The following is a 25,237-nucleotide window of genomic DNA, read 5'->3' as shown; positions in this document are numbered from 1 at the left end:
GATCAAATGTCGATATTGTAATCCCTACTTGTCTCTTGTAGTTCTTCTGTATACGAAATCTCGATCTCTTTTCGTGAGGGCTAACGATATCAGACTATACCATACCATACCCAGATCTGGGCTAGTGAGAGAAGGACTACAAGATCCGGAATATGGAACATCAATCAAGGATAGACGCAGAGAGACTGGCCCCAGCAACAGAGCAAACGACAAGAGAGATTCCATTGAGACACACACTCAAACGTTCTATGTACAGTACATATCTATACTTATTCCCACCTATATCTAGCCAACGACAATCCCCCTTCCCCACCTCGCGCACCAAAGAACCAGAAAGAAACGAAACGATAGAAAAAACACTTACCACCCCCTCCTGAACCCCCTGCTCTCCATGCCCCTCTCCTTGCGAACTCTCTTCTTCCCCTCCTGCTTCCTCCTCTTGACATCCTCGTACCGATCCGCATGAGCGACGACGTCCACCTTTCGCTTGCGCCGGCGCTCCTCGCGCTTCTGACGCACTTTGCGCTGCACGTCGCCCATGGCGTTGACGTAGACTGACGTGCCGAGTTTCTTCTGGAGCAGAGAAAGGAGCTCGGTCGCGAGGGATGTGAGGGCGGCGTGGGTTTCTTTGAGAGCGACGTTGTGCGCGGGGATGTAGGGTGGTGGGATCGAGGAGTCGGTCAGGAGGTGGAGGGGGGTGAGGAGGGTGACGAGGAGGGGGAGAAGGTTGGTGGGGTTGTGGGGGTCAAGAAGACGGTTGGAGGCAGTAGGTTTGTCAGCGCTGCTTCGCTTTGCAGACAGGCTGTTTTGGCTTGTAGGGCAGGGATCGAGAGTCCGCCGGGGCTTTCGCGCCGCACGAGGCTCGAGAGGCGGTTCAGGAGGTAGTTTAGGGCGGAGCGTTGGAGGGGCGCTTTTGTTGCTGTTTCTGCTTCGGAGGCGTCGTCTTCGACGTCGACTTCTGCGTCTTCTTCTTCATCGTCGTCTTCTCCCTCTTCGTCGACGTCGCCGTTTGTGGTTTCCTTCTCGGGCGATTGCTGCACTTGTCGATCGTCGACCCACATGGCATCGTTGACTCCGTAGCAGCGACCGAGGAAAACCAGGTTTCGCGCAGTCTGCTGGACGAGCTGCTCGGTCGCGCTCGTCGATCTCATTATTCTCAGACTCGAGTTGCACAGCCTTCTCATCTCCTCTTCGGTCAACTCCATGCCGCCAGAGGCCTTGAGTGGTAAAGCTGCGAGTCCCTTTTCGGTTTTCGAAGAGGCGGAGCCGACGTCGGCGAACAACAACCCCACGAGTCGAGACGAAGAGAGCTTGACCCATGCGTGCGGGAAAGTCATGCAATTGAAGATGTTGTTCCAGATGGCTTTGGACGATGGAGCCAATGCAGTTGTGGGTGCAGTCTCACAGAGCTTGGCAAATGCTTGGAGAGAATAGTACAAGATCTCCCAGTTCTCGACATCATATTTTCCATCGGGCACGAGCACAGCCGCGAGCTGCTTGAACAGAAACGAGACATCCTTGGCTGGGACGGCGACTTCGTTCTCGCCGCTGATATACATGGTCCAGCATTGCAGAGCGATGCGACGCAGTAATGCTTGCTCGTTCTGCTCGAGCCATGTTCGGATGAGCGATACAAAGTTCTTTAGGTGCTCAGCATCTGCGCGTGCAAATATCTTGGTGATGAGTGCTCCGGCCATCTCACGGCACTGCGGGTTGTCGTCGTTGACCATCATCATGACGAGCGGCACGAAAAGCATGCTTGCTAGCTCCTGCAGGAGATCGCCGTTGGTCTTTGACAAGAGTTGGTGCAACAACTCAAGAATGGACTGACGTCCTTCTGGGTACTTGAACTCGAGATTCTTGATCAAGAATCCCATTTGCTTTTGAAGACGGTTGCTGGCTTGAGGATAGTCCATCATGAACTGAAAGTAGATACCGCGGGCGAGATCACGTGCTGTCCGTGTTTGATTCGTCACCATGATCGCAGCCACAGTGTCCATGGTCTCGTACACCTCTGCGATGACAATCTTGCGTCCCACTACTGCTCTGAGGAAGTTGAAGATCACACCCTGGCGGTCAGGCTCTTCGAGATCCGGCTTCAATCGCTTGAGCATGTATGCCATGTCGTTCTCCTTGATTTTGATATTGGGTCGCTCACGTAGGATGGCAGAGACAAGCTTGAGTGCTGCCTGAGCCAGCTCGGTGGTTGTTGAGGGCGACGCGCGGATCATTTTGACGGCCTCGGAAGCATACACAGGCGCATTCTCTGCAATCTTTGGCGAAGGTACCTTTATGATTGCGGTCATCAATCGGACTGCTGCCATCATTACTTCTTCCTGGCCTCCCACCAGAGAGTCTCCGATGATCGGCAAGAAACCTGCCAAGTTGGCCGGCGTTTTCAGGTCCTCGTGTCGCTGTAAGACGGATCGCACAAGCTCAAGTGCGAACTTGACAAGCTTGAAGGTATAGGAAGTAGTGGCACCTTTGTGGGAGTTCTTGTTAGCACTCTTCATCTGAATCAAGTACTTGCGAATCTTGTAGTCAAGTACAGGGCGAGCCATTTTGTCGGCGGCGTTAGTGGCATAGACGTGTTGCACAACCTCATAACAAAACTTCAGAACATCTCTGTCCTTGACTGCCGCATTCTGGGTAGTTCCGAGACCAATACGACGTAAAAGCTCATCGATTTTCTTGACAGTCTTCAGATCAATCTTCTCTAGTAAAAGAGTCTGGATCGGACGAATGAGCTGACCAAGGTGCGGCAAGGTGGTGATCTTTGCACATAGCTCCATCGAGTCGTAACTTTTGCTGCTCTTGACTTCTTTCATCTGACTGATATATTCCTCGGCATCTTTTTCTTGACCGACAACGCCGAAAATATCATCCATGACAATCGCCACGAGATCAGGTAAACAATAGTCCAGAGCGCCCGCGCTCAAGGCGTCAATGTTCTCAACAAGTAGCGAGTGAACAGTGAACGACAGCACGTGAAGCTGGTAACCACGCTGTAGCGCACTTCGCAGTTCTTTCAGGATGTACCCAAAGTATGATGCTCCAAGGATATCCATAATCTTACTGAGAGTCTTCCTGGTCATGTCTCGCGCCTCTGTGGCCTTGCTACGGAGGATGTGGCACAGGTCCATTAGCACAGAAGGAAGCTTGACGGGATGCTCTTCGGCAGGAAGGACACGAATAAGTTTGATTACCGAAATGGCAACGGGAACACGCAAGCTGACCGTGGACTCATCCTTCAGATGCAGATAGTCGGTCAGGGGTGGCAGGAACTGCTTGTTGATCTCCGACGACAGTTTCTCCGGACTCGGCAGGGTAGCGGTAAGCTTAAGATTGCCTTGTGCTGGTGACTCGTCCACGTCCACATCCATTCCATCGACCTTATCGACAGAAGCCTCATTCTTAGCTTGAGCCGCGTTGTCGAGAGCATCAATGACGGCGCTGACCAAGCGAAGGACAGTCTTCTGGAGTTCCTCTTTGCTCTTGATGTATCCTACGAACCTCCTCAGAGTATTTCTGTATTGTTGCCAGTCGAGGCAGCCAGTCAGAGCTCCGACAGACTGGATGGTCTCTGCAGCCAGCATGTAGGAGCCTTCATCACTTGCAGGATCAAAGACGAAATGCTCTAATATAGGAATGAAAAAGTTGCTAACATTCGTGCTGGAGATGACACCGTCCTTGGCTTCATCCGCGAGTCGCCTCAAGGCACGGAGTCTGCGATGTTGTTGAATATGCAGGATATTGTGGAAGAAAGAAGCTTCTTCGTCATTGTCAACCAACAGGGAGTGCATGTCGCTAACGGCAGGCCACGTTGGGAAGTATTTGATGAGGTGCGCGGTGACATAGAGGAACTCGACACGGACAAGTTCCGATGGTTCACGGATTCCAGTCTGCAAACCAGGCCATAGACCCTCCGAAACTAAGGCTCTGAAGCCATCGTTCTTGAAGTCGTTTTCTTGACTTGCTGCCTCGATGAATCTGCGCAGCGAGTACGACGCATTGGTTCTGATGGCGAGTTCCTCGTTGTCTCTAATGTAGTAGAGCATGTTGTATACGAGTGGCTGCCATTGCCGGGCCGTGAAGACCTTGTATTTATCCTCGTTGATCGCATTGAATGCTTCCGAACGACGCTCATAGTCTGGCTCGTCAAGGCGATTAGTCAACCAAGAGTTGAGGTCGTCACACAGCCTTGCTACCTCCGTGAGTTGCTCATCGCTTGTGCTAAGCTGATTAGTGACAGCCGAGAGCAAGGTTCGACTCTCTCTGTCCTTGAAGAACGCAAACAGGGGGCAGAGAGTAGTGTAGATCTTGTCGAAGCTCTCCTCGTCAGGCTTCAGCTCTGCGGAAGGTATCAGGAAGCTCAAAGTTTGCAACAGATCGCGCTTGGTAGTGTGATGAACAGTCCGTGGCGGTTGTCCTAAAAGATAAATCGACACATCGATGACATCTCGGATGTTTTCGACGCCAGAAACTAGCGGAGCGAGACGTGACACACACAGCACACTGGAATCGAGAAGATCCTTTGGTGGACTTTGACGCAGTACGCCTCCGAGCCTGACCACGAATGCTCCGGCATTTGGCTCCAACACTTCCTTGCGGGCAACCTCCTGTACCGCTGTCCGTTTCACGACTGAGCTGGAGCTACTCTTCTGGCGCGGCTCGATGGTATCAAGGAGTCTGCCAATGATATTTTCGACAATGAAAAGCTTCACTTCGTTCTTGGCGCTGGGGACGGTGAGACACTCGGCCACAATATGTAATGTCTCTGGGTAGAACTCGGTCAAGAATGTGCAGGTAGAGAGTTGACTGCTCCAGGTAGAGAACAGTCGAAGTGTACCAGACACCGATTGAGCAGTTTCTACCGGCAGCTTGTCCAACCTTGGCTTTACAAGCTCTTTCATGATGATCGCAGCGTGACCGTGCCACGCAACATCGATACAGGAAGAGAAAAGTTGAATCAGACAGTGAAATCCTGCTTGACGGATTGCGCGGTCCAGTGAAGTGTGCTGATCCTCTGCAACATCATTGTCCGAGTCTTCCATAGGGATGTTTACTTTTGAAATCTTGAGAAGACACAGTAGGACAGCATCGGCAATCTTAGTGGCAAAGCTATTCAGACGATCTCCAAGTGTCTGGAGCATGTCGTCTAGCATGTTGAGAAGACCAACCTGTTTTCTTTGTGCGAAAGAGAACTCGTCAAGAGCCGTTGAGTTGAGACCTCCGTCGACAATCAGCTCTGATCCGCTAAGAGCTCCAAGTGAGATCTCGAGGAACTGCTGAAGAACAGCGTCCGGGAACCTGGCCAATGCCACGAAGATGGCTTTACGACGTGTCTGCTGGCCGCGCTTGCCACTTGCCGAGCCGGCTCTGGTGACCGCCCTACCATAAAGGAGGCGCAACAAGACTGGCATGAGCTCAGCACAGTCTTCGCTGCGAATTGCATCTCCTTCTTGATCGAGCCGAAGGAATACAGACACCTCTTCTCTGAACCTGGCATCGTCAAGAAAATTGAAAAGATGCTCTTGGTACTTGACAACTCCGGGGGTCTTCCAGGACACGAGAGCTTTGAGTGCGGACTTTTGAATCTCTGCGTCTCCGTTGCTTAGCAGGTTCAACAACGCATGTCGAACCTCCTCAGCCTTGAAGAGAACTCTGGGATTCTGAAACTGTGCAAACACATTAAGCATAGCCTTCTGGTCCTTGCGGTTCCAGCGTTCTCCATCTGTAGATTCGTCCATGTCCTCAGCATCCATTTCGTCGCCTGCCCATTCGAGGAGCACAGGGACTAAGATTCGTGAGCGCTTTTCTGCAAGTTGGGGCATTCCATTGAGTGCAAGAAGAGCTTGCGATCGGTTGGAAAGTTTTGCTGGAGGAGCGCGTCTGTGCTGGCGTGCAAACATATGCTGGAGTGACGTCTGAGGATCCGTAAAGGGTGCAAGAGCAATTTCACACGCCCTCTCAATCTGGAGGATATTCGAGCATTGAAAGTCGGAGCTGACATGTGCAATCTGCCGGCTGAGTTCTGCCTCGCCTTCGTCTGTGGCTTCTTCGTCCTGCGCCGAGCCTTGCAGCCAATTGAACGTCACGTCGAATATTCGTTGTTCAGCTCGATCGTTCTGTGCCATCTCCTTGAGAGCATCGATAGAGTCTTGCCAGGCTTGAGAAAGCTGCAGATGTAACAGTCCGAAGCAGTATGCCGGGATTGCCTTGACCAAGATGTCGTCAGAAGATACCGCAGAAAATCCCATGGCCAAGCGACGGATCTGGGAAGAGATGAATCGAGCGGTCTGTACTGAGGGCGGTGTCTCCTCAATCGAGAGAGCTACACTTATCAGATCAGGGACTTCTTGCTGGCTCTGATGGTAAAGGTTTTCTAAGATGTTCATTGCCACGAGTCTGAGGTCATGGGATGGACTGCTCAAGCAATCAATCACACGACTTAAGAATTCTTGCATCCAAGTCAAAGACAGATCCAGGTCTTTGGTCGTATGTATCACTTTATTGAGGGCTTGCCAATACGCAAGGAGCCCCTTAGTCCGCGAGGATGCCGAACACAGTGTCTTGAGAGAGACTTGCTCCTGGAGCACATCTGGTGCCACGTCAGAAACAAATTGGAATGCCTGTCCCAGAGCAAATAGATCCCAGCCTCCGAGTTCAGAGCTTTCAGATTGCGCGGCCTCCTTGACCATCTTGAGCAGCTGAGCACTAATGGATTTTCGAGTAGCGGCGTCTCCTTGGGTGACGCGGAGTACGGATAGCTCTCCATTGCAAATTGCTAGCAAATCATCGCCCTCACGATCGGTCGGTGATTTGGCAAGCGCTTTCGTTAAATGAGCAAGCATACCCTTCTGCCAGGCCGAGGGACACTGCAGAGGCGTTTTTGAGAAGGTACCGCTTTCGGAGAGGGCAGGAATCAGGGCGCATAGAGATGCCTCGCTCTCTTTCCAGTTGCTAGCAACAAAGCGCTGGAAGTGTGAGAGGAGCAATCCCTGAAATCGGTCTGGGTCCAGATCGGCAAAGAAAGTGCAGAATGGTAGAAATGTCGTGCGCCACTTTCCACGGCTGATGGTGTCAAATATGGTGATGTGCGCAAGAACAGCGTCAATGGGGGCATAATGTAGGACTACTGCCAAGGCTTTGAGGACACTGGTCATACTCTCGTGATCTGGGACCGCAGTGCTCTTGTCAATGGCCTTGGCAAGTCCGGCAACTCTTCCGATAATCAGCGACCAGTCTCCGATGCGAGATCCCTTGCGATGGGACGAGACGGTGAAGAGCAGCATACTCGCCGCATCGAGGTTGTTGAGGGCGTCGGCGCCTTCGAGGTCCGTCATGTCCAGGATAGCGTCGAGGATGGGCTTGAAAGTCTCCACATCTGTGTGATGAAGGACACTGATCAACGACCCTTTGAGTACCTCTAGAGTGGCACGCCTCAAGGCTACATCGTGCTCCGGATCAAAGCAGAAGCTTGTTAGGCATTGGAGGACCGCATTACCGCCCGAATGCAGAGATCCTTGTACGCCCTTTATGGATTCGGTGAAAAGGGTCATTAGGCCCTGGCTATAGAGGTCATTGGGGGCAGATGCGACCGAGGCAGCATAGTCCCGTAACATGTGATTTACAACAGAGACCAGCGGCGCCTTGTTCTTTGTGTATGCACTCCCGGCTTTTCTGACCAGGAAACTCATGGCTTCGGCGGCGAAGCGGATAATGAAAGGCTTCTGGCGCTGTTTGCCCAAGTAAGGCGCCATGAGGTCGTACAAAGGACGGAGATCAGGCACCAACAGACGTGACAGATACTTGAATAGCCATGCGAGGCAGGAAAAGCACCACTCGACGACTTCGGGCTCGGGATCTCTGGCTGCGATCTGCGTGATTGTCGCCACCGCTCTCTGAAAATGCTTCTCGAATCTCACATCGAGATCGTGTGCGAAGTGCGACATGAGGGCGAGCAGAGGCTCGAGGGAAATGATGTTGCCCTGTTCAATATGCGATAGTAAGATGTCCATTATTCGATCCTCGTAGTGCAGAACCATGGCCAGACTCTCGGACAGAGGATAGACTGCCTTGGCGAAGGCTGTGAAGTTTTCCGACAGGTTGATGTCCTTCCATTCATCCAGAGCAGTGCGGAAATACGAGGAATCGACATGCAGCTCATGGCTTCCCTCTGCCCCTATTGCCCGACGTGTCCGACGGATGGGATCGATCTTGAGTTTGGCGATTCTCTGCGTGAAACCTTCGAAATGGTGCCGGCGACTCGACGCTGTGCTGTGTATGATTTTCTTGCTGGGCTTGACCACTTTTGCGGCCGACTTGCCCTTGGCGCCACCTCTGGACGAGGTTCCCCTGGATGAACCCGCCATGATTGTGATGTGGTTGTGTATTTTTGCTTCTGCGCAGAGGCAGATGAAGCTGGAATAATAAAAATATAAAAAAGCTGGACTTATCGCCGTAAAATCAGTCTTCACGTCAGCCACAGCAGTCCGTGCATTCTGGGGAAGTTCTATCCACTAGCCACAATGCAGTAATGCTCGGTCAAAACTTTGCCGAACTTCTTCATCAGATCGTTGTAACTATTGTAAACGCAGTATAAATACAGTTGCTGTGCCTAGCTCTGGACTACACAGCCTCTTGTCTCCTGTGCTGGACGCTTTTGAGGAGAAGGGCGCAGCATCTCGGCGCCATCAACCTCTACGACAAGCCAGATCATGGCATCTAAAATGTGAGGTCCCTATCAATTATTTACCCACTCCTATGACATGTAATCTTGCATGCAATGAGAGTGGCCATATAAGATACATGAATTTCAGGCTCCCGGCTGACTACTCCTTGACAGTGCTGTGGTCGGCTCAATCAATGGCCAGGTTCAGGCTGTTTTCGGCAAACTGAATGCGCTGCATGCAAAGAACAGCTTTGCTTTTGCCATTGTTGTTGGCGATCTGTTCTCGAGCCCAGATCATAATACACCAGAAGTCGACTCACAGCTAAATGACCTGATCGACGGTAGATTGGAGGTGACATTGCCCACCTATTTTGCGCTGGGTACGCGCGAACTTCCTGCCACAGTGGTGGAGAAACTATCCGCAAATGCTGGTGAACTTTGTCCAAACCTCTATTTCCTTGGCCGCAGGACCACAGTGAAAACTTCAGAAGGCGTCAAACTTGTCTCGTTAGGTGGAAATCTCACCGACGATGCGAACAAGAAGGATTCTATCACGGAGTATTCACCTTTACATACCCAACAGGATGTGTCTGTTTTACGTGGAGCCAATACGGCCGACATCTTGATCACTAGTGAATGGCCTTCTCGCATTCGTCTTGGATCTAAAGCGCCGTATGCTGGAGCAGAGCAAGTCTCACGGCAAGAAGTCGCAGATCTAGCTGCTGCACTGAAACCTCGCTACCATTTCTCCATGTCCGAAGGATTCTACGAGCGCGAACCATTCTTTCACGCCCAAGATGCCGACTCTACCGGCTATAATATCACTCGTTTCATCAGTCTGGCCCCATATGGCAACGCCACCAAGCAGAAATGGATATATGCGTTCTCCCTCGACACTACCACCGTTCTGCCTCAAACGGTGGCAGCAGGAATCACCGCGAGTCCGCTGTCTGTATCAGCGAAGAAACGGAAAGCGCTTCCGGAACAGGACCAGTCCTTTTCACGATTTGGCAGCGGCGACACAGGACGGCAACGTGGCAATAAGCGTGCCAGAGCACCGCCTCAACCAAGAGAGTGCTTCTTCTGCTTGTCAAATCCGAATATAGCAACTCATCTCATCACCTCGATCGGGAACAGCTCATATCTCACAACGTCGAAAGGACCCCTACCCACACCGAGTACATTTCCCAGCTTGGGCTTTCCAGGCCATATGCTCATCATACCGCTTGAGCATTCTCCCACGCTAGCTGCTATACAAAACGCCGAGTCCAAGAAGGACACTGTGGTGGAGATGCACCGCTATCGAGTTGCCTTACAGAAGATGATCGCCGAGAGATCGGAGTCCGCAGCCGATCCAGCGAAGCTTGGAGCTGTCATTTGGGAGATCAATCGGGCTGGTGGTGTTCATGTTCACTGGCAGTTTATGCCCATACCTCGCGATCTAATACGCAAGGGTCTAGTAGAGGCGGCATTCAAGGTTGAAGCAGAAAACGAAAAGTACCCTGCCTTGCAGACGTCGAGTGCTTCAACAGATGTGATCACCGAAGGAGATTGCTTCAAGGCAGTCTTATGGTCTAGCGCAGACGAGGCGGAAACAACACTTGTATTACCACTCGACAGCTCATTCAGATTCGACTTGCAATTCGGACGAAGGGTGCTAGGCAAGCTCTTAGGACTCGAATCGCGATCGCACTGGCAAGATTGCGGACAGAGTGAGGCCGAGGAGACGACGGACGCGGATGCCTTCAAGGAAGCTTTCAAGCCGTACGACTTCTCGCTAGACGAAGAGTAGGAAACAGATTTATCTTGGTTGTAATATGTAAACATGCGCATTTCGGGCTGCAATTGATCTCGGCCATTACGAGGATGATGTGATCGTACGAGTATAGCGCAAAACGTACGAGTATTTAAGCCCACACGATCTGCTTAATCGATGATCTGCCGAGGACGATGCATCGAATGGTCAAGATAGGTGTACTGTATATGAATCAGGGACGGCCAGCAATCATGACCGCCTTTCGCAAACCCAGAGCGGACACTTATGCTTCGAGCATAAAAATCGAAGCGCCGCACAGGGACCTTGAAGAACGCACGTAGGGTCCCGAGTCACACACACAAGCACTACGGTAAGGTAAAGGTTACGGTTTCAGCACATGGGACGGCCGGGACATGCATGAGGTGCGTAGGTGCCGCTATGGCGGTGAGACGGGCTACCGTGGTGCCTCACTGGATGAACGAAGAAGAAGGGTAGCAAGCGCGAACGGCATCTTCACCAAGGTCTTGTTTTCCTCGGAAAGAATAACCCTGCGAAGGAGGGCTAGGGTAACTTGTACATGGCTGGGTAAGGTAAGGTAGTTTGACTCAGGTATAAGTCATGCAAAGTAGTAAAGCTTCAGGTTAAGGTGATACTATTGATAAGACAAGCGCGTAATTTGACCGTCCGCGCGTTATTCTCGCGCACGTACGCGTCGAATCTATGGAATGCTGCACGGCTATTAATTGATCGTGCATCGGCGCTGCGCTCATCAGATCGCTCGGTTTTTTGCACCTTGGCTGTACGACGATAAATACGGATGTGCCTGGTCAGCAAATCTTACATGAAAGAATACTTGAAGAAAGAAAAGTAATCGATTGGGTACCATGAAGACCAGGATACGAGAGCCGGAATGTAGAGGCTACACAACTGCCCGCGCAGGGTTGGTCCCGTGGGGCTCTCTCCTCCCGGATCGAGCCTTGCTGTGCGTGGACCAAGCACGAGCAGATAATCATACTTCCCGCGACGCCAAAATTGGCGATCCATCTGACTGGACAGCGGACATGTGGGGGAGCAGTGGGACATGGTGGTGTTGTTCTTCGTTCAGGACCCTTGAGCGGCCTCTGCAGAACGCCATAGCTATCCAAGACCCGAAGCAGCGTGGCAGAAGGCAGTCCGTGAGACAGCTCTGTGCGTACTCTACCTTTCGCTTTAGCGATGATCGGCTACCCAGAGCGAATTGACAGCATGGCAAGGGCGCTTGTACTGTGCAGTACACTTACAGCGGAGCGGCGGGACGCTTTTCGATATACGATAGCTTAGTTTTGGTAGCATCCCATGCATAGGCGTTGCAGCTCTGATCGAAGATCAATAAGCAAACAAGACCAGACCAGATGATTCCATGGTAAATTACCCACCCTGGGATGAGGAGGTGAGAGAAAGCGGGCGGATGCATCTGTGCACTATCACATTTCTCGATCCACGCAGTCGATGCAGTCGATGCACAAATGATCATTGTTGTGCAAAAAAACCTAGACCTGTGCACGGACAGATATGAAGTACCGCTAGAGGGGAACTAGCCTCGAAATAGGTGCAGCGTTGATTGTAGCTCGCTATCACCCGCTCCCGCCGGCGTTCGTGCCTTCCCTCTCCCTCCACACACGACCGACGCAGCTGCCACTTCCACTTCCACTTCCAAGTTGCGCCTTCTTACCGCCTGCCTGCCCTGCACTCGCTCTCACGACTCTCTCCATTCCATCGACCAACAACCAACGACCAACTCTTCTACGAACCATACACCACCACGTCCGTTTGACTCTTGCGACATCGATCGCTGCCTCAGACTGTCGTTTGCCATGGATGTTTGAGGCGTAGTCGCATCTGCCCCCCTCGCCTGCCGATCTTGTTGTTGTTCTTGCGCCGCCGCGTCCTGCAACTACTCCCGCGACCCAACCGACGGCCATTTCACCGCTCGACAATCTCATCACATCCTATCTCCATCGCGCATATACGACCACGCAGTCGCCCAAATCGTTCCTTCGCGACCCTGCGTGTCTCTCGTTGTTTCTCTTTCATTTGTACCTTTCCCGTTCGCTAGCCCTGCCGCTGTGCAGTGCATAGCCGACACAAATACAAACACCGCCATGGCGCAGCCCAAGCCGCAGTTGTCCATCGCCATGCCTGAGGGTTTCGACTACAACTACACTCAAGGCCAATATCACCATGTTCCTCAAACGCCCGCACCTCCTCCACATCAGCCGAAACAGGACAATTCATTTGAGCACGAGCTAGGAGACAGCATACAACCCCCACCGCCTCCCAGACAGACATTCAAGATAAGGAGGAGACGCGTCGACAACACCAATGCTACCGCAGCGACCGCAGCAATGACCATGTCAGAGTCGACTGCTGTGCCGACAATAGAGTCGCCGACTTCGAACATCAATCTGAGTTCAGGTCGCGATGCGATGCTTACTTCTGGCTATCTTGCGCCCCGGCCTAGCTACCTCCGTTTACTGTCGCCTCCCAAAACACCAGCATCGCAGGTCAAAACATACACAGGCGAGGAAGACGATGCACAGTCTAGCGAGTGGACCATGTTCCATCACGTCCACGGCAATCTCATTCAGCGACCATTCTCAGCATGCTCGGATTTCTCCGACTCATCTGCGTCCTCGTTCGGAAGCAGCAACGCTTTCTCTCTCGGTGGTGGAAGCTGCACAAGTCCCGAGAGCGACGCTGCCGACCCTTTCTCTTTCTACGAACTCAAGAGTGGACCGGTCTCCGGTCCGACACTTCCCTCGTCTTCTGATATGCCAACCGCAAAGCGCGCAAAGACGCGTCGCCACCCGAAATGGACTCCGGAGATGGACAATCATCTCTGGATCACGTACATGATATACGTCCAGGATCCGAGAGTGACTCCTTTCAAGATGCTTCCTGGCACAGCGCCGCCACTCGGCGTCTGCCACCGCGTCGCTCGCGAAGCAAGACGCTCGTGGAAAGGCTGTCGCGCTTCTCCGGGCGACAGGATCTTGCCTCGTATTTCTGTTCATCTCGCCGGCTCGCCGACTGCCCCCAGATTTGTGCACGGCGAGGAAGACAGAGCCACACCTACTCCTACCGATCACCGCAACATGACCACTCCCAAGTGGCCTCGCTCCGAAGCCGCTACTCGCAGACGCCTACGTGATCTTTGCAAGCGCAAGCCTTCACTATCCGCCCATTATATGAGACTGCTGAGGACCCGCAGCCCATCGCCCTTTGAATCATCAAGCAGCAGCAGTAGTCCGAGACAACAGACGGTCCACCCGACTCCGGAGACTTCGACATTCTCCAGTCGCGATCTGAATGTTTCCCTTGTCGCTGCCACTGCAGACTCAATGCAGTCCGATGGTCCGCTTGCGCAACTATCAAAGGAGCAGCCGGCCGCCACTCCGGCACCTGCTGTTCAGCGTCCGGCGGATTGGTTCGCGCGCATCGGTAGATCCCAGGCTCGCTCTCAGGCACATCAGAAGAGCCAGTCACTTCAACTCGGTCTCGGCTTGAACTCATGGTCGCATTCTAACAACTCCTTCGAAAGAGGTAGCATCCTGGCTTCACCGTTCGACAGTGATCTTGACCGCGATGCTTTCATGCAGAATCTTGGAAATACACGTTCGCTAGGAAGAGGTCAATTCAACAACCGCAGGGCCGAGCACAGTGATGTTCTACACTCACCCTTGGATCTTGATGGCCCCATGCCAACGGTGCGATCTTTGAAGCGCAGGTTCGGTGTCGACGAAGACAGTACGCCCCAGCCTCCGCTACAGAATCTCTTCGCAGCACCGCCCACTCCAGCCAGCAGTGGACCCGGCCGCAGCAGGGGCTTCAGTCTTGGTGACATGGGCGTCACTACTCCTGGTCTTGCGAGCTTCTTCACTCGCCCTCCTACTGCAGATCAGATTGTGGAGGAGCCGAGCGATATAAGACCGAGCACGGGGTATCTGACTGCCCCAAGGTCGCAATTACCCCCTCGCCTTGGGTCTCCGTTCGGTGCAAGCTCTTCGAACCCGAGCTTCAACACATTCCCACGCCATCAACCCTCATCCCAGGCATTGGAAACGCCTCGCGTCTCTTTCGAAGAGAGACTGCGCCAATTCTCCACCACGAAACAACACAACTAGATTTTCTTTCGACACTCATACCGGGAATCTCGCAGGGTGGCACACGTTTCTACGAGAGCGTCCCCACCCTGTCCCGCACGGATCATGCATATGCGAATTGATGAAGATGATGATTTCTCTACTTTCCTTTTGTTGCTCATCTATCTTTCTCAAGGCTCTTGTCAATGGTCGAGTCCATGTCATGTGGACTCAACTCTGGCAAGGCGCTTTCCTTTTTCTGATATGGGGTCTCATGACACAGCATATTGCAGTCGGCCGCCCTTTTTTTGATCTCACATGGATTCTCATCCCCCACAGCCCATTTCTTTTGCAGCCTTTTATCTTTTCTTATCTTGATCTTTGAAGAAACTTATGCCGGAAGTGTATTTAGTCGGATGATGACGACAATAACGAGACCAGACCCCAGATACCTCTGCATGCAGGATACGGAGTTTGCTAAATGATTTCTCAAGGCAGAGGCCAGGCGCGCATTCATTCTCGGGTTTTATGAGGCAAGCATGACGTTGGAACGAGAGGTTGGTGGATGTCGGTGGTCTTATACCTTAGCCTCGTACTTGACTTATGAAATGCAAGCACATTGATGCTGCCTGCCACTGTTTTTCTTTCTTTTCTGAAGTGATAATTATTCTACTGTGTCTCGGTCTAGAAGTCCGTTGATGAATGTCCCAGGGCAATGGCGTGGTAGGAGTGGACGGTGGTGAGGCGGTGGTGTGTGACTTTGACCTTTGACCCTGGAAGTGTTGTGTTGGTGGCTCGTGCATGTGTTTGTAAACATTGGGGTTTCAAAAGTTCAAACATGCTTTTAGTGCATTGCATTGCACCACTTCCTCTCTTTTGTTTCTACGCCTTGTCACAACTAACACCTACCCACACACAGCAATCAATCATGGCCAGCCCCGACCTGATTGATTTCAACATCATCGAAGATCACAAGGAGAATATCCAGGCCCTGCCGAGCGGGCGATCAGCAAAAGCCCTCGCGGCCCTCTACTCTCCGCCTCTGACCTCACAACAAAGCAGCACCACGCATGCGCCCGACCAGCATGCAGAAGCGCGCGCAGGATTCGAGGAAGAGCTCTCGTTAATAGACGAAGCAGACGACCCTCTGGACATCTACGACCGCTACGTCAAATGGACACTGGACACGTACCCGTCTGCGCAATCGACGCCGCAGTCACGGCTGCTGCCCTTGCTCGAGCGCGCCACAAAGGCCTTTCTGACGACTGCAAACTACAAGAACGATCCGCGATATCTGAAGCTCTGGTTGCATTATATTCGGTTCTTCTCTGATGCGCCGCGGGAGGCGTTTCTTTTCCTGTCGCGTAATGGAGTCGGAGAGTCGCTTGCGCTGTTCTACGAGGAATATGCCGCCTGGTTGGAGAATGCGGGCCGATGGACGCAGGCTGAGGAGGTCTACAAGACTGGAATCGAGAAGGAGGCGCATCCCACGCCGCGCCTGATTCGCAAGTTTGGCCATTTCGAGCGCAGAAAGGAGGCGCTGCCCGAAGGCACACAGGAGCCGCAGAGTCCTGCGCTTCCGGTTGCGCGACCTGCGTTGGCGGCCAAGCTTGATCCGTTGGGCACGCCGTCCGCGGAGCCGAGTCCAAGACAATCGACTAGCCAGCCTGCGTCGAAGAAACCAAAGGCCGGTAAGATGGCTATTTTCACAGACGACAGCGCTGCTGCAGCCGAGAGCCCGAGTGCTTTGGGATCAAAGGACACCGGAAAGGGCTGGGACAGCATCGAGTCGATTGCGAGCAGGAAGAAGGAAAACACGATCGCTGCGAAGCCATGGGCGGGAGAAACGCTCAACACGGGAAAGACCAACACGGGTGTCCAGAAGATGATGGTGTTCAAGGTAAGCTACTACTATCCTATCCGATTCCTTCTCATGCTCCGCATTATTCACATGCGCAGGACTAATGGGCTGGGCCTATTTCTGTGTAATTCAGTCTTCTTCTTCTTCTTCTTCTTCTTCTTCTTCTTCTTCCAATTCTATATCTTCTTCGTCATCACGTCATCGTCGTCGTCCCGCGCATGAGTCAAGTAAACATGAGCACCAACGAATGGTCAACCCCCGGACGGGTAGGTTAGAATGTGTTCACGTGAATCTTGACGTGTTGTTTCCCGATCCCGAGGACCCGACTTTCGAGGTGTGCTTCGAAGAGGCCAGAGCGAGACAACGAGGGCTGTTGGATGTCGACTGGTCCAAAATCCCGCGAGATGAACCTGCAGACACGAAAACGTCAGAACCTCCCTCGCAGTCGTCGTCGTCGTCGCCGCCGAAGAAGAAAGGATTCGCCATTTTCCAGGATGATACGCCGGCTCCCGCTGACGATCAAGAGAACCTGCCGCCTCCGTCATCTGGCTCGCAACGCGAGTTTGGCATCTTTCCCGACGATGCAGAGAACAGGCCCGCACCGGCTGCCGAAGAACGTCCTCCAGCAATCAGTATCGGCAGCTCCCTGAAAGTGATTCCCCTGCGAGACGAAAACGACGAGAACAGACCGCCCAGTCAACGGGATGTGGATATCGCGAAGAGACTGCGCAGAGAAGAGCGTGCCAACAGGACGCGCAAGATCAAGGTCATGGAAAAGGAAGTGCAAAACGAGACGCAGACGGGTACGTGTCTCGTGATAGAAAGGACAAGAACGTCTGTACTGACATGACATTGCAAACAGTCAAACTCAAGACGAGCTCGCCCACAGGCCCGAAGATCAAGAAGAAGAAAATCGCGGATCCGACCATGACAATCAATACCAAGGAAGCCATGGACGAGATCTACGGCATCTTCAGTCAACCCGTCAAGGACGAGGAGACGGCATCGTCGTCGGAGTCTGAAAGTGATTCGGATGACAGCGATGACGACTACACGAGCGCCGGCGAGAGCACCGGTACTGGTCATTTGTCTGCTGCTGCTAGTGACTATGGAGATGAAACCAGAAGAGAGATCTTGGAGTCTCAGGAGAAGCTGGAGCAAGAGCCAGAGGACGAGGATGAAGATGTCAAATCTACCGCTGAGCAAGATGATGACGATGATGACGACGACGACCACGCTGACAAGACCGACGTGAGTGCTTGGTCAGATTACACGAGCAGCAAGCCTACGATACCACGGGCATCGACGCCTCCCGCGGACGGACTGGATGACGAGGAATCGACCGAACACGATCTTACCATTCGTCCACGAAAGGAAGTAGTGACGCCCCACGACGACGAAGACGAAAACGAAGAGCCAAAGACTAGATACATCCCCCTACCGCCCGAAGACTACGAGCCTCGCACCGGTACCTATCGGGATCCCGTCATAGTGGCTAACAACCGCCTGCCCTTCATGACGCCCATCGTCGAACAGACGGAGATTTCCCTGGGCACGACAGGCCGCGCTCACAAGGATTGTTTTGCGGCCAAGACGCCTTCGCGCCAGAAGCAGAGCGATGCCGACCTCATCACTACAATTGAGGAAGACGATGCGGACGAGGACGAGGTCGAGGCCTGGGCCAGTAGTCCGTTTCAGGAGATCCTGAGCGGCGCTATGGAGGACAAACGAAAGATTCTAAAGCCCATCCGTACCAAGACTACCAAGGGGATAGTAGTATCGCTAGGTGGAGACGAAAACGAAGTTCCGACTGCGGCGGTCACAGTCTCGAAACCAAAACCATTGAGTCGTGCCAAACCAGAAAAGGAGCCGCCGACGAAAGGACCCATAATCACTGACACCCAAGTCAACCCGGTAGACCCAGAGCTGCGCAATCACATCCTGTCGCAGATCCGACCACCTCTGACGTCTTATGAGGGCTATCACGAGCACCTGGACGAGACCTCGGGTCGCGTGCCTGAGATCCGCAAGTATGCCAAAGCGATAGCCAAATCAGGTGGTAAGACGGGCGACAAGACCAATGGCGCAGGCGCTCTGTCAGCTGCGCCGACTCTTACTTTTGCTGGGTCGAAGAATGTGTATACGCTCAAGCGCGAGCTGGGAGCTGGAGCGTTTGCGCCTGTTTACTTGATTGAGAACGATGCGGCTTTGAAGGATAGTGAAGCACATGATGACGGTGATGATCATGTTTCAGACGACGAGCGCGAGCGCAATCTACCAGTGGCGCGCATGGGACAAGGCGCATTCACATCGGTCCACCGTCAACCTCTCGAAGCACTCAAGATGGAGGATCCCCCTTCTGCATGGGAGTTTTACATGATCCGACAGACACACCGCCGGCTGGGCGTGAATCGCGCATCCGAGTCGATCGTACACGCGCACGAGATGCACGTGTTCAAAGACGAAGGCTTCTTGATCGAAGAATTTCGCTCTCAAGGCACGCTGTTAGACCTCGTTAACCTCGCGCGTGGTGGAGGGGGAGCAGACGCCAGTGGGGGCAGTGTCGGCGGCGGAGTAATGGAAGAGATGCTAGCGATGTTTTTCGCCGTCGAGTTGTTGAGGACGATCGAAGCCTTGCACAAAAACGGCATCGTCCACGGCGACTTGAAGGGCGACAACGTGCTTGTACGCTTCGACGACATCGACAACAAACCCACCCCTGACGTCTCTTCTTCATGGTCCACAATCTACCAACCCTCGGGCACATGCTCCTGGTCCAAAAAGGGCATAACCCTAATCGACTTCGGCCGCGGCATCGACATGCGCCTCTTCTCGCCCTCAACGCAATTCATCGCCGACTGGCCGACGACCTCAGCCGACTGTTCGGAGATGCGCGAAATGCGGCCCTGGACCTACCAGATCGACTATCACGGGCTAGCGGGCCTGTTGCACTCGCTACTCTTCGGGAAATACATGTCCGTCGTGACGGAAAAGTCCTCGTCTATCATCGGCGCCGGAATGGGTGCTGGGAACAACAAGACGCATCGGATCAGGGAGTCGTTCAAGCGCTACTGGCAGACGGAGATATGGCGGGATTGCTTCGATTTGCTGCTTAATCCAGTTGCGCATGCTCAGGATGAGGCCGAGGGGAAACTGCCGCTGTTGAAGGGTATGAGGGCTGTGAGGGAGAGGATGGAGGCGTGGTTGGTCGCGAATTGTGAGAAGGGACTGGGGCTGAAGGGCGTTATTAGACGCATGGAGGAGGCTGTGGCCGCGAGGGCCAGGGGCAGGAGGTAGTTCTCTTTTTTTTTTTCTTTTCCTTCTCTTTGCGTTCTTTTTGCTTTCATCTCTTGGTTTTTCTTTTCTGGTTTTTCAATCCTGGTGTCAGGTGTCTCTACTACACGGGAGCCAACTCCCCAATGGATAAATGAACGTGGAGATCAAGGTCGGAGTAACGGGTCGGACAGTAGATGTATATACCCCTTGCGTGGCCACAAACTGGCACGATGAAATGGCTGGGTTCTCGTACAGTAGGAGGCGATATACGGCGGTGTTAATACATTTCACTCGATTCTCTATTCTACTTGACTTTCTACTCGCCTCATGTGCCTTGGTCGTCTCGTCCCGTCTACCATCTAGAGCTGGCCTTTTGCCTCGCTTTGGGTGGATTCAGTGCTGGGGTATTTCGTCGTGGAAGCTACGTGGAGGATTTACTCGAGACTTGATAATGGCAGATTAGACTGAGGAAGAGAATCGACAGGAAGAACAGGATAAGGTAGATACAGCGATGCACTGGAGGTAGTGTAGGTGTTCTTTAACAGGCAGGTGGATAATCTCGCGTTTAGTGCTGGACTATCTACAGTAGACTTGACTTGACTTGACATAGCTCTCATGAGATCGATGATGGAGTCCCTTCCCTACCTTAGGTAAATAGTCATGAACGAAGCGCGAACCATCGAATCAAGTCAAGTTCAGACCGAATGAAATCCTCTCGAGCAAGTCGAGCGAGCCGAGCAGACCCCCAGCAGATCAAGCCAAGCCATATCGGCCCAGTCGTCGAATCCAATCTTTCGAACTGAATCCAAGTTATTCGAGCAGAACAGACTCAGGGCGGTATGAAATAAAGCAACTTGCATCAGAGCAGACAACCCCTGAGCAGACACAGACACAGCATGATGAATAGGCGTGGAAACAAAGGGGATGAGTGACTAAGACACGATAGCCAGGGTCTCCCCCCCCCCTCTTCTCTCCCAAGCTAAGCGCACATATCATGATTTTTCTCATGACGCTGCGCTAGTGAGACTACCTTACCTAGGGTTTTTCGTCGGTCTATTCGGTGTCGTGTATATACAATACAGTGAGAACCGGGTACTTGAGTACGTAGGTAGTTACGCTGGGAGACGATGACTACGAGGAGGGAGATGGAATAGTCCTGCCCCTCGCGACGCGGTGTAGCAGGTTTTTTACTAGGTAGCTAGATAAATAGGCTGTACGACAGGGAGGAATAGCTGGGAAGGAAATAGTGATGGTGATGGGGACGTGATGGGTTTCTGAGGTTCTGATTGTGGATTTTGTGTAGTATAAGGTAGTTACTACTTTCATCTGTCCCGGCTTTCTGCCTTTTCTCTTCATCTCCCTGTCTCTGCCTGGTCAGGTGTAATGTATAGATCTGAGCATGACCATTTCTTCCCTTCTACCTTCGTAAATAGGACCTTGAGAGGCCGTGGAAGATGATGGGGGGTGCCAAGTCTGACATGCAATACCTTGAATTGGGTAGTCGGTCGTCCTTTGTGATTTATGTGTTTGTGTTTAAGGAATCAGTAGTCTCTGCTATCTCTGTCTCTCTCATCCCTTCTCGTTAAGAGTGTTGAGGGGCAGGTCAGGTGATGGCGTTGTGACGATGACGAGACGAGAAAGGTGCGTGGACATGTCGTTCTTGCCTCATCTGTGTAAGGTAAGGTAGAACAGAGCGAGAGAAGGGATATCATACATCTCCCGCCAATCTCATCTCGCGGCATCTCGTGCACATGCCGTCTTGTCTCGTTCTTCTAGTAGCTGAATTACACAGACTTGACACCCAGACACAACAGCTGCGAAAACTCATCACCTCAAGTCGCCCATCATGTCCTCGTCGGCGTCTCCTCCACTGCCCCCCGCAGGCGCATCCCAACTCTCCTCCATGGGATCTTCATAGCCTGGTGCGCCTGCTCCCTCGGCGCGCTTACTCCTGCGCACATACTCTACGTACTCCCGCGAGATTGCCAGTCTGCGGTCGGCCTCCTTGACGTGTTTGGCCAGACGCTCGATAGCCTGGTATTTGGTGGCGAGGACGGCGTGTTGGTTGAGGTCTATGGGCGTGTGGTCTGGATTGTGAGACAGGAAGCGAAGCACGGGTCGTGAGGTTTCTGATTGCTTTTGCGTGGGTTGTGTGATTGTTGCTCTGATGTGGCCGTCGCGGATCATGGACGTCAGGAGACTCATGGTGGCTTCTTGGCCGAGACTGAGGTGTGTCGCGATGCGGTCGAGTGGCAGGGCGGAAAAGGTCAGTTGGAGGTCGCTGACGCGGTAGCGTCGTAATGACTCTGCCACTTGGTTCACGAGAGCTGTGTTTCCATCCTGCGTGGCTTGTTATTAGCATGATCACACGAAAAGGAACCAGTGGGTATCATACATCTGCCCAGTACTGCGCCCCGGTATCAACCTCGGCATAGAACCGCTGGAGATCACGGAGCCTGAACACATGGCCCAGCGCCTCGTATCCCTTTGACAGGGCAGAAAGTGTCTTTTGCGTGGCTTGGTCGACGAGACCCTTGGCGGAGAAAGATTGGCCAGAGGACAGTAATGCCACCAGAATCAGCTTCTTGTATGCCTCCACCATCAGTGGAGTGGCGACGTGTGCAGTCGGCGAGGCGAGCACCAATTCCAAAAACAATCGGGCGCGCGACCACTGCCGTAGTCCAATATAGACATGGGCGCCCAGCAGATAGTACTCTTGCACGTCTGCCGGGGCAATGTCCGCCGATAATCCGGATGAGCGAGTGATGTATGTAGCACTAGACTGATGCTCGGCACAGAGTTCAGAGTCGTCGACTCCCTTTATCGGTTCCGTGGGGAAGTTGTAGATGTCTTTATCGAGCACGGACAGCGCTTGACGCGGCAGACTCGCGGCCAGACATAGCCGTACGAAGAGCAGATGGGTGGATGTGAAGGTGCTGCTCTCCGGGTCTAATTGCAAGATGGCGCTTCCGACAGCCGCCGTCACCGATGCATCCCCAGTCTGCTCATAGTAAAGCGGTAGCCAGCCAATGAGTTCCCGCAGCTCTTGTCCGACATAGCGCGCCTGTGTGGGATCGAAGCTGGCCAGGAATGTAATGGTGCAGTCCACTTGTCCCGGTAGGACTTGACGAGTCCTGAGGGCCAGATTCTTCAGTGCCAGCAGCACGGCCAGATAGCTGATTGTGTTTCTTGTGGGATGAAGTAGCGCCAGCAGATTGCTGCCTTGGACATTCTGTGCCAGATCCCTCTCGTTTGCCTGCCGTGTGTATTTCACCAGCTTCTTCAGGTTGGCGTCATATTGAGCGAGGTAGTCGGGGCTTGTCGCATCGCTGGGCTGCACGTCGAACAGCAGATTCGACACCAGATCGTCGGACATGATTTATGGTCGCTGGTGATGATGAGGATTATGAGGAGGAAGAGCTGGCAATCGAGGTAGTGGTGAGGACGAGTCGTTGGAGTAGTTGCTCCAGTCCTGTATCGCCACGCAAATGCGAACCAGACAACCCAACGTCTATAACAGAGTCAAGAGTGAAGGCCAAGATGAAGAGAGCCGCCTAGTCGTACTCCGAGATCGACACGGACGAGAGATGGACGGACGAGAGATGGACGGACGAGAGATGGACGGACGAGAGATGGACGGACGAGAGATGGACGGACGAGAGATGGACGGACGAGAGATGGACGGACGAGATACAATGACGCTGTTGTCTTGGCTCTGCTTTGTGCGGGGCGGCATCGCCCTCGGGAGAGTCGATGGTCATTTATGCTATATATATATATATCTTGGTCCAAGTATATCTCTCTGCAAGTATATCCCTCGATCCAAGAAGAGACCCAAGTAGAGACTGTCCAGATGAGAATAACCAAGTTACCTCATATGGCAATCACATGCCTTTGCCACGTCATCCATCATTTGTTGCTTCTCGGTCTCATGGCCGGCTGTCCTCACAGCTCCTCCTCCACCTTCTCCGCCCCCGTCTCGACTTGCGGCGCATCAACCACGCCATCCACTCGTCTCTTGCTGCCTGCCCCCTTCCGCCACACCTTGATCGTCCCATCAATACCGCAGGTCGCAATCGCATCGCTGGACGGACTCGTGTCTACCCCCAACACCACCCCCTCGTGACCCGAGAGCACCTGCATCACTTCTTTGGAACTGACATCCCACAAGAACACTTTGCCCTCGTCGTCGCCGCAAGCAACAAAAGCCCACCTCTGTCGCTCCTGCTCTTCTCTGTCCTCGTCCCCATGTGCCTGATATGTTCCAAAACATGCATTGATGCTGTACTTTGCGTTTGTGTGTCCCTGGTATGTCTTTGCGCACCGTCCCTCGACGTAGTTCCATAGACGTACGCATGAATCCAGAGTGGTCGCAAGCACGAATCTGCCGTTGGGTGAGAACCGCACCGACGTGACCGGAGCATTGTCTTCGTGCACCAGAGTCTTGAGACATTGGCCGGTCGTGGCATCCCATATCCGACTGTCGCTTTGGTCAGTACTGTATAGAGAAGAAACAAAACTGCTCGTATCTCACATGAGACCATCGCTGGAACACGAGGCGACCAGCGTCCCGTCCCTGACAAAATCGACTCCTGATACCGGATCCGAGTGCGCTGGCAGCGATCGCATTGTTCGCGCTGTCCGCACATCCCAGAGAAACACCGCCTCGTCGTATGATCCGCTCACCAGCATGTTGCCTTTCGGGGAAAACGCGATGCTGTACACATAATTGTCATGTCCCAGCAATGACGTCGGGAGACATTTGCCCGTCACCACGTCCCACAGTCGTATCGTCTTGTCGTCAGACCCCGACGCCAGCACAGTCGAATCGGGATTCCATGTGAGCGTCGAAATACCAGCAATGTGGCCCTCGAGATTGTGTACGAGACTCCCCGTCTGCGCGTCCCAGATTTTGATTGTACAATCGGCCGAGCAGCTGGCGATCCATTTCCCGTCGGGGGAAAACCTGACTGCGGCGACTCCTCTTTTGTGTCCCTTGAGCGTCATGTGCAGCTTGTAGTGGAGCGCGGTCGGCCTCCGTGCAGGACCGTCTGCCTCTTCCGGAGTCTGTTCTCCAGCGCTCAAGTCCTCGTCGCCGGCTGCGACTTCGTCTTCGTCGAATGCATACGCGCCCACTACAGCTCCGTTGGTGTCTTCGGCGTCGGCATTATCGGCCTTGTCTCGCGGTGTGCTCATGTGCCATGTGCTATTCTGGGCCGTCTCCTCCGAGATCTGAGGCTGACGCTGCGCATACGACGTGTCGAGCTGATCTTCGTGTACTATCGCCGTCGACGATGCTGATGCTGATGCTGATGCTGATGCTGATGCTGATGCTGATGCTGGTGTTAATAATGCTTCCACTGCATCTGATGACTCTGAATCTGAATCTAGTCGGCGACGCTTTGATGGTCGCTCGTGCACATCTTGCAGAGGCATGTCGGAGATGCTCATCATCAAGGCAGATCAACGAGCGATGTACAACTGATGGATCGAGCGAGTCATCGAGATGCGCGAATAATAATCTGTAGATGCCTTTTCGTTGGAATAAT

At 53.1% G+C, this 25,237-nt stretch overlaps 4 protein-coding genes across 4 annotated transcripts; 2 read left to right on the top strand and 2 right to left on the bottom strand.

Moving 5' to 3' along the window:
* Positions 1–12,571: 12,571 nt before the first annotated feature.
* AAFC00_001119 (uncharacterized protein) lies at positions 12,572–14,593 on the top strand (the record flags this gene model as incomplete). The annotated part of the gene is made up of 1 exon (XM_069340266.1): positions 12,572–14,593. One exon carries the CDS (start codon positions 12,572–12,574, stop codon positions 14,591–14,593), a length of 2,022 nt encoding a protein of 673 aa, XP_069203737.1.
* An 886-nt stretch (positions 14,594–15,479) lies between these two features.
* AAFC00_001118 (uncharacterized protein) lies at positions 15,480–19,709 on the top strand (the record flags this gene model as incomplete). Its single annotated transcript, XM_069340264.1, has 3 exons — positions 15,480–16,451; positions 16,546–17,215; positions 17,275–19,709. The coding sequence occupies 3 exons, from the start codon at positions 15,480–15,482 to the stop codon at positions 19,707–19,709; spliced, it is 4,077 nt and encodes a 1,358-aa protein (XP_069203736.1).
* A 1,806-nt stretch (positions 19,710–21,515) lies between these two features.
* On the bottom strand, positions 21,516–23,064 carry AAFC00_001117 (uncharacterized protein; the record flags this gene model as incomplete). The annotated part of the gene is made up of 2 exons (XM_069340263.1): positions 21,516–22,028; positions 22,084–23,064. 2 exons carry the CDS (start codon positions 23,062–23,064, stop codon positions 21,516–21,518), a joined length of 1,494 nt encoding a protein of 497 aa, XP_069203735.1.
* A 569-nt stretch (positions 23,065–23,633) lies between these two features.
* AAFC00_001116 (uncharacterized protein) lies at positions 23,634–25,139 on the bottom strand (the record flags this gene model as incomplete). Its single annotated transcript, XM_069340262.1, has 2 exons — positions 23,634–24,168; positions 24,223–25,139. 2 exons carry the CDS (start codon positions 25,137–25,139, stop codon positions 23,634–23,636), a joined length of 1,452 nt encoding a protein of 483 aa, XP_069203734.1.
* Between the last annotated feature and the right edge of the window lie 98 nt (positions 25,140–25,237).

The sequence above is a fragment of the Neodothiora populina genome (assembly GCF_041146345.1).
Source record: "Neodothiora populina strain CPC 39397 chromosome Unknown canker_contig_12, whole genome shotgun sequence".
NCBI lineage: Eukaryota > Fungi > Ascomycota > Dothideomycetes > Dothideales > Dothioraceae > Neodothiora > Neodothiora populina.
This window is presented reverse-complemented; position numbering and strand designations above follow the sequence as displayed.